General features: G+C 51.1%; 1 protein-coding gene across 1 annotated transcript in view; it reads left to right on the forward strand.

Annotated features, from left to right (window-relative positions):
* The window catches only part of ATRN (attractin), a gene marked incomplete at its 3' end in the record, with an annotated part of 210107 nt that overhangs the window by 93175 nt on the left and 107643 nt on the right, over positions 1-9289 (forward strand). Inside the window, exon 2 of the mRNA XM_015416364.1 lies at positions 7559-7642. Coding sequence (XP_015271850.1) covers positions 7559-7642 — 84 coding nt within the window. The remainder of the gene's footprint in view (positions 1-7558; positions 7643-9289) is intronic.

Genomic DNA, 9289 nt, shown 5'->3' on the forward strand with positions numbered 1-9289 from the left:
CCTCCTCCTCCTCCTCCTCCTCCTCCTCCTCTTATCTGTTTTAGCCCGACTGCTCAGCAATTTCATTGAGTGCCCTCGAATTCTTGTATTGTGAGAAAGGGAGAAAAGTACTTCTTTCTCTACCTGGGCATCATGTTAGGTACCCCTGGTCTAGGTCTATTAGTAAACATGACTTTAAAAGAAGCTGTCCAAACGAAAACTCTGGAGGTGATACGAAACCCTTTGGGACTATCAGATCACTGTGTGTGATCGCAGTGTTCCCTCTAAGCTGGGTTAGTGTGAGCTAGCTCACAGATTTTTAGCCTCCAGCTCACAGATTTTTGTTTTAGCTCAGGGAGGATGGCTCCAGAGCAAGCTAACTTCTGCAGTAGCCAAGTCACTCTCTCACAACTTGAATGCCCATAGCTCACAAAGCAGAATTTTTTCTCACAGGACTCTATAGTTGAGAGGGAGCATTGTGTGTAGATGTGACTGTGTTCATTGCTCTAACCTCTTAGCTGAACCTCTCTACCTGGGCAATGGAAGCCGGTATATTCAGAGGTGACATACACTTGTATGTGAGTGCTGTGAAATGTGCCCTGGGGCAACACTGACATTTTTCAATTTGAGAGTCTGTCCTCGGATACTAAGGAGCTGCGGTGGCTCAAGTGGTTAAGACGCTGAACTGCAGGCTGTGGAAGGTCGGTAGTTCGGCAGTTCGAGACCCAAGTGTGCCGCATGACGGAGTGAGCTCCCGTCTCTAGTTCCAGCTCCTGCCAACCTAGCAGTTCAAAAGCAAGAAATTGCAAGTAGATAAATAGGGACCACTTCAGTGGGAAGGTCATAGCGTTCCGTGCACCTTGGTGTTTAGTCATGCCGGCCACATAACCACGGAAACGTCTTCGGACAGCGCTGGCTCTTTGGCTTGGAAATGGAGATGAGCACCGCATCCCTAGAGTCGGATCCGACTGGCTTTCGAGCAAGGGAACCTTTACCTTTAACTTTTACCTAGGATACTGGAATGATGCAGAGTCTTGGCTCTGGCTGTGACCTTTCTTGTTTTGTTCTGATAAATGTCCATTTCGCTCCTGTATTTTTTTTTTTAAAGTATGGGTCGATTTGGTTGGTTTGCTCAGTGAAGCATGGTCTAAAGGTTACCAGGGTGAGTAAATCATTGACGAGCCGATGTTAAGGTGTAGGAAAACTTTTTAATATGTAGGGAGATCTTGTCTACCTCTTTATCGCCGGGACAGTGGAGGTCTGCGTAGAAGTTGTCTTGGCACCAAAACACTTGCCACTGCCCCCCCCCCCCCCCCGTTCCCCCCCCCCCCCCCAGTTTCCCTCGTCTCACCAGCAGTGTGGGAGACATTCCGTGGTTCCGTGATGCTATTGTGCCGCGAAAGCTGCCGTAATTTCTTCCCGAGTAGGTCCGTTGTAACGATTTCTGTGTAAAGTTGTTTGGGCGAAGGGCAGATTGCAGAAGACTCTTTTTGCTGTTTGTTTGAGCTACCGAGATCTGTATGTTTGCTATCAATTACCGGCACGGCGCCGGCTGAATTGATACCCGGTGCTCTTTGCACAGTTTAGATTCTGAGACATAGCGCGGCTCTCGAAAGGTCAAGCTTTAGAGGAAGTGAGCCAAAATTAGACACCTGAGCCTCTACGCGGGGATGGGAGTTTGCATTTTGAATCGTTCGGGGCCGTTGAAATTCAGCCTCCGCTGTTCCGGCTGAACGAGACAACCGTGTCCCCTCTAAATCTTCCCGATGAAGAATTTCCATATCAGCCCTGCAATAACAAACCCACTGGAGTGGAAGAGAGAGGTTGAAATTTGTAGCTGCTGGTTTGGCCAGGATCCAAGATGTCGCCTTTTCATTTTTGCACCTTTCACCCCAATCCCACGAGGGGCGGTACTCGCATTCTGATATTTGGGTTCCATTAGCGCCAGAAGCTGTCACAGAGCAGCAGCTGCGTCATTTGACAATTCATGCACATTCCACGCTGGACTTCCTTCCTTGATGGGCTCCCATCCAAATGCCAACCCTGCTTAGCTTCCGAGATCTGATGAGATCGGGCTTTTTTGTTGTTGTTGTTCAGTCGCACAGTCGAGTCCGACTCTTCGCAACCCCATGGACAAGATCACGCCAGGCCCTCCTGTCTTCCGCCGTCCTCTGAAGTTGGCTCAATTTCATGTTCGTTGCATCTATGACACTGTCTAACCATCTCATCCTTTGCCGTCCCCGTCTTCTTTGACCTTCAATCTTTCCCGGCATCAGGGTCTTCTCCAGTGAGGGCTCCCTTCTCATTTGGTGGCCAAGGTATTTGAGCTTCAGCTTCATTATCTGGCCTTCCAGGGAACAGTCAGGGTTGATTTCTTTTAGGATTGACTGATTTGATCTCCTTGCAGTCCAAGGGACTCTCAAGAGCAATGCTCCCTCTAAGCTGTGAAGCCCCGTGTGCAAAAATTCCACTTTGTGAGCCACTGGCATTAAAGTAGTGAGCAAGCGATTTGGCTACTGCATAAATTAGTTTGCTCTGGAGCCCCATCCTTCCTGAGCTAAGACAGAAATGTGTGAGCCGGAGGCTAAAGAACTGTGAGATAGCTCACACTAACTCAGCTTAGGGGCAACATTGCTCAAGAGTCTTCTCCAGCACCATAGTTCAAAAGAATCTATTCTTCGGCGCTCGGCCTTCCTTATAGTCCGACTCTCGCAGCCATACAGTACTACTGGGAATACCATTGCTTTGACCATGCAGACTTTTGTTGGCAGGGTGATGTCTCTACTTTTCATCATGCTGTTTAGGTTCGCCATCGCTTTCCACCGAAGGAGCAGGCGTCTTTCAATTTCATGGCTGCTGTCACATAGAGGGCTAGCCAGGGCTATTGAGGTCAGGGTGTAATAACTGTATCCCGTCAGGTCACAGCCAACTTATGGTCTCCCACCCAAGCCCTAACCAAGGCTGACCCTGCTTAGCTTCTGAGATCTGATAAGATCGGGCTCGCCCGGGCTGGTTTCCCCGTGTGTTACTTTAGTTCAAGATAGGCAGCCGTGTTTGTCTGTAGCAGGAGAAAAGAGCCAGAGTCCAGGAACACCTTAAAGACTCACAAAATATGTGGCAGGGGAGGAGCTTCCGTGAGTCACGGCTCACTCCTTCTAAACTTCCCTCCCCTGCCACACGTTTTGTGAGTCTTTAAGGTGCTCCTGGGAGCTGCGGTGGCTCAAGTGGTTAGGACGCTGAACTGCAGGCTGTGGAAGGTCGGTCGTTCAGCAGTTTGAGACCCGAGTGTGCCGCGTGACGGAGTGAGCTCCCGTCTCTAGTTCCAGCTCCTGCCAACCTAGCAGTTGGAAAACAAGAAATTGCAAGTAGATAAATAGGGACCCCTTCGGTGGGAAGGGAACAGCGTTCTGTGCGCCTCGGCGTCTAGTCATGCCGGCCACATGACCACGGAAAGGTCTTCGGACAGCGCTGGCTCTTCGGCTTTGAAACGGAGATGAGCACCGCGACCCTAGAGTCGGACTCGACTGGCTTTTGAGCAAGGGCAACCTTGACCTTTAAGAGGCTCCTGGACTCTGGCTCTTTTCTACTGCTACTTTATTTGTCTGGTGGAGTTATTCACAAAGTCACAACACACGTTTCCTTTATGATTGTGTAGTAAAAGAGCCGCTGCTCATTCCAGCCGTGAGCAATGGATGCGTGAAGGAGCTAAGAGTTGGAGTTGGGACTCCAAAAGTTAGTAGGACAGTCCACCTTGCAGATTGGGAATTATCACTGGTCCTTGTGCTTTACTAACCTTCAAAAGGACTCGTTCACGAGTCTGGGTGCCCCAGTTTGGGTGCCGCGTGCCAGTGCTCAGCGTCCTTAGAAAGGGCGTGTCGCCTTCCGTGCATTGCAGGAAGCCGGCTGCATGTCATGCAGACTCACACAGAGGTAGCAGTTGGTGCGTCCCTGGCCCTCACAGAGACAGCTTTCCAAGAGTGGCTTGAACGTTTAGCCCTACCTCGCTTCAAGGTAGGGCTGAGAGCCAGTTTGGTGTCGTGGTGAAGTGCGCGGACTCTAATATGGAGAACCGGGTTTGATTCCCCACTCCTCCACTTGCACCTGCTGGATGACCTTGGGCAAGCCCTAGTTCTGATAAGAGCTGTCCTTGAAAAAGAGCCGTTTCTGCCAGAGCTCTGTCAGCCCCACCTACCTCACAGGGTGTCTGTTGTGGGGAGGGGAAGGGAAAGGACTTTGTCAGCCGCTCTGAGACACCTTTGGGTAGTGAAGGGCGGGGTATGAATCCAATCTCTTCTTCTTCTTCTTTTTCCTCACAGGGTGTCTGTTGTGGGGAGGGGAAGGGAAAGGCGTTTGTGAGCCGCTCTGAGACTCCTTTGGGTAGTGAAGGGCGGGGTATAAATCCAGTCTCTTCTTCTTCTTTTACCTCACAGGGTGTCTGCTGTGGGGAGGGGAAGGGAAAGGAGTTTGTCAGCTGCTCTGAGACACCTTTGGGTAGTGAAGGTTGGGGTATAAATCCAACCTCCTCCTCCTCCTCCTCCTCCTCCTCCTCCTCCTCTTCTTCCTTCTTTCTTCTTCTTCTTCTTCTTCTTCTTCTTCTTCTTCTTCTTCTTCTTCTTCTTCTTCTTCTTCTTCTTCTTCTTCTTCTTCTTCTTTCTTCTTCTTCGATTGCTTCAGGGATTGTGGTGTAGAACAGTCATGCCGTAAACAGAGACAAGACAGTTCAAATCCACACTTAGACATAGAGCAACCCGAGGCCGGTCATTCATTCTCAGCCTCACCAAGCTGGGGGGATAAAATGGAAGAGGGAAAGACCAAATATGGGGCCCGGAGCCACTTGGCGGGATGAAAATGTGTGTGTGTGTGTAAATGTGCCGTCAGGTCAGATCGTTTCCAGCTTATGGGGACCCTATGAACTAATGACCTCCGGAATGTCCTGTTGTCAATGGCCTTGCTCAGGTCTTGTAAACTGAGGACCTTTGTGGCTTCCTGGGTGGAGGCCCTCCGTCTCACGTTGGGTCTTCTTCATTTCCTGCTGCCTTCAACTTTTCATAGCTGTCAAGCGTCCTTCGTGGCCCTGGAGTCGATCCGCCCGTGGCCGTGGCGCCGGCCCTGGGAGTTGGAGAGGGTTCGTAAAGGAGGAGGTTGCGGAGGGGCCTCAGATAGGCAGGGGACGTGGTTATGGTCACCCCGTAGGTCCCTCTGCCAACGTGCACCGAACACCTTTGGTCCCGTTTCTTTCTCTCTCTCTTTCTCTCCGTCTCGTTCCTTCACACTTTCCTCCTCCCCGGCCTGTCCGCTTCTCTCTCCTTTCATACCCCGCCCCGCTCCCAGTGCCGCCTATAATCCTCGCCTCCTCTATTTCCGGTCTGGCCCCCCCCCCCGATAAGCTTGAACGCCTTCTGGTCATCCTGGGCGTGGTTGTGGGTGTGCCAATGGTGGCCCTGCCGGCGCAGCGGCTTAGCTTCCCCCTCGTGTCCGCCCTCAGCGGCATCCGCTTCACCGCTTCCTGGGATAGAGTTCCAAGGTGCCCAACTGAGGGGCCGTGCTCTGCCGGCATGGCCGCATCTCCCTGGGTCAGCGATGGTTGTTTCTCCCAGGGCTTCCCATGGCGAGGCACTGCGCTGCGGCCCCGTCGGTCGTGGTGGTGACGTCGCTGCCTTGCTTCTCTGCTGGTCCACGGGTGAGTGGCATGGCCGGGGCGTCCCTGGGGGGTGGGGTCCTCGTCCCGAGGCCGCTGGACCGGGACAGTAGCATCCTTGTCTTCTCATAAGGTGACCAATGTATGAAAGCCTCAGTTTAGCTTCTAGGGAGAGTTCCGGCTTGATTTGATCTAGAACCCCCTGATTTGGCAGTCCACGGTATCCGCAAAACTCTCCTCCAACACCACGTTTCAAATGAATCGGCGTCCTTCCTTTCCACTTTCTTCATTGTCCAACTTTCACACTCGTACATAGTAAATGGGGACGGCTGTAGGAAATGTAACAATGGACAACCCTACCTTGTTATCAGTTTAATTCCACTCGAAAGCTTTTGGTTTTCGTTCTAAAAATCAACTTGGCAGCAGCTTTCTAGTTTAGGCTGAAGCGCTGGTGTACACACATTGGGACTTGGGTGGATCATGGAAGTGTATCTGATCACTCAAGGGCATGTTGTAGGGCTGCATCCGATCCTTCCAGAAGGATGCGGGTGTTGAAGTGTTGCGTTACAGTGTGAGAAAGCCGGCTCTTTTTGAGTACAAGTAAAACAAACAAACAAACAATGCCCTGTGTATAAAGAGCTACTGACGTCTTGTCTATGATGATAGTGACATTGCGTGTCGACTTACAGTGACCCCAGCAAGGGGCTTTCAAGGCAAGGGAGAAGCAGAGGTGGTTGGCCATTGCCTTCCTCTGCAGAGTTTTCCTTGGTGGTCTCCCGTCCAAGACTTATGGCAACCCCAGCAAGGGGCATTCGAGGCAAGTGAGAAATAGAAATGGTTTGCCATTGGTTTCCCCTGCAGAGCCTTCCTTGGTGGTCTCCCATCCAAGACTTACAGTGACCCCAGCAAGGGGCTTTGAAGGCAAGTGAGAAGCAGAGGTGGTTGGCCGTTGCCTTCCTCTGCAGAGTCTTCCTTGGTGGTCTCCCATCCAAGACTTATGGTGACCCCAGCAAGGGGCTTTCCAGGCAAGTGAGAAGCAGAGGTGGTTGGCCATTGCCTTCCTCTGCAGAGTCTTCTGGTGGTCTCCCGTCCAAGACTTATGCAACCCCAGCAAGGGGCTTTTGAGGCTAGTCAGAAGCAGAGGTGGTTTGCCATTGGTTTCCTCTGCAGAGCCTTCCTTGGTGGTCTCCCGTCGAAGACTTACGGTGACCCAGCAAGGGGCTTTCAAGGCAAGGGAGAAGCAGAGGTGGTTGGCCATTGCCTTCCTCTGCCGAATCTTTCTTGGTGGTCTCCCATCCAAGATTTACGGCGGCCCCAGCAAGGGGCTTTGAAGGCAAGTGAGAAGCAGAGGTGGTTGGCCATTGCCTTCCTCTGCCGAATCTTTCTTGGTGGTCTCCCATCCAAGATTTACGGCGGCCCCAGCAAGGGGCTTTGAAGGCAAGTGAGAAGCAGAGGTGGTTGGCCATTGCCTTCCTCTGCCGAATCTTTCTTGGTGGTCTCCCATCCAAGATTTACGGCGGCCCCAGCAAGGGGCTTTGAAGGCAAGTGAGAAGCAGAGGTGGTTGGCCATTGCCTTCCTCTGCAGAGCCTTCCTTGGAGGTCTCCCATCCAAGTACTAACCAGGACTGATGCTGCTTAGCTTCCCAGATTGGGCTACACTGTGGTGCCTCCCCTCCTGACAGTGCCATTGCTGTATCGGAACCCCGGCTCAAGTGGCGCAACTTATTCACGTAGTGGTGCCAATGGAGAAATTTTCAAAAAAAATGTGTGCGCGTGTGCATGCCGGGTGGGGTTCTTCTTTAAAAGGTTTAAATGAGTGGAAACCCTTCCAGCGAGAAGGAAGATTACAAGGGCCGCTTGTGAGCTGATTTCAAGTAGAAGTTGTGGTTCCGGTAGTGCTTAATCACAGAGGGGTGCTACATTGTCCGTTTCTCTTCACAGGCTCACCGGACCTTCGGGATACGTAACAGACGGACCTGGGAACTATAAATACAAAACGCAGTGCACATGGCTTATCGAAGGAATGTGAGTAGCAAACACCTCGATTTCTATGGGGCAGAATCGGGAGTTGTGTTATTTTGGCATACAGTTGATCATCTGTGCATTATTGTGGATTGTCTAGGTATGGATCTTGTGCATGTGAATAGTGTTAACATTCAGGTTAAAGCATTAAAGTTTCCTGGCCAGGAAGTTGAACTAGAGCCAGTTTGGTGTAGTGGTTAAGTGCGCAGACTCTAATCTGGAAGAACCGGGCTTGATTCCACACTCCTCCACTTGCAGCTGCTGGGTGACCTTGGGTCAGTCACAAGTTCTCTCCGAGCCGTTCTCTCAGGAGCAGTCCTCGAAAGAGCTCTCTCAGCCCCAACGACCTCACAGGGTGTCAGGGAGGGGAAGGGAAAGGAGATTGTAAGCCGCTTGGGGACTCCGAGTGATGGGCGGGGTGTAAATCCAATCTCTTCTTCCTTCTCTTCAACTACTGAAATGCCAAATTTATCACCACAATGTGGAGGGTAACGATGTCGTGAGCCAGTGTGGTATAGCGGTTGGCATGTTAAGAGCAGGACCGGGGAAGATGCAGTTTCAAATCCCCACTCTGCTGTGAAGCTCAGTGGGAGACCTACGGCCAGTCATTCTGTCTGTCTGTGTCCCTCTTAGCCTAACCTACCTTGCAGGGTTATTCAGAGCATAAAATGGGGAAGGAAGCGCTGTGGATGCTGCTCTGAGCTTCTTGGAAGCAGGGGGGGATCGAAATGTTCTATATAGATTTCCTGCGGTAACTTATCTTATTTTTATTTATTTATTTATTTTTATTGATTTATTAGTATTTTTACCCCACCCTCCCCGCGAGCGGGCTCCGGGCAGCTTACAAGAGGGCAACAATGCCCACATATAAAACAAAATTAAAACAGCTGAAAACAAAAATAAAATCATCAAATCACAAAAGTAAAAGTTATCTGACGGAAGGGCGTCCGGTGGACCACGGCCTATCCAAAGACCAGCTCTACTTCCTGTTACCTGTTAGCGTCCAGCTCTCTTCCTGGGCTGTAGAGATTAGAGTAGCTAATCAAGGGGCCGAGAGAGTTCAGGTCAAAGCTCTATATAGATTTTGTATGATAACCAGGGGTCATTTCGTAGAAAAAGAGGTGCAGGAGCTCATTAGCATAACTTATTTGCATATGACACACCCCCTGACCTCACCGGAAGTGTGTCAGAAGGCAAAATCCACCGCTCAGGCTCCACTGGACTGTTTCGGATTGCTAGCTATTGTCGGGGGGGACGGGGATGTGAAGATCTGTCCTCGCAGAGGAGGGAGAGCTTGTACCTGAATAAAACCTGGTCTTAAAGGTGCCACTGGATTGTTTTGCACCGGGGGGGGGGAGGGCTCTGCAGTTTACCTGGCTGCTTCTTGCTCTGACTGAGGGCTGCTGGGTGCAGGGGGTGGAGCTTGTTGCATGTGCTCTTTCTGGCCGGAGCTCCGCTCCTGTGCGTTCCTGCAGGAAATGACCTCTGATTATCTTATCTAATGGCGGTGGGCCATGCCCCATCCAAAGATCACATCCACTTCCTGTTAGAAGAAGAAGAAGAAGAAGAAGAAGAAGAAGAAGAAGAAGAAGAAGAAGAAGAAGAAGAAGAAGAAGAAGAAGAAGAAGAAGAGATTGGATGTATACCCCG

This window comes from Gekko japonicus, unplaced genomic scaffold (assembly GCF_001447785.1).
Source record: "Gekko japonicus isolate JY-2015 unplaced genomic scaffold, Gekko_japonicus_V1.1 scaffold1256, whole genome shotgun sequence".
NCBI classification, from domain to species: Eukaryota; Metazoa; Chordata; class Lepidosauria; order Squamata; family Gekkonidae; genus Gekko; species Gekko japonicus.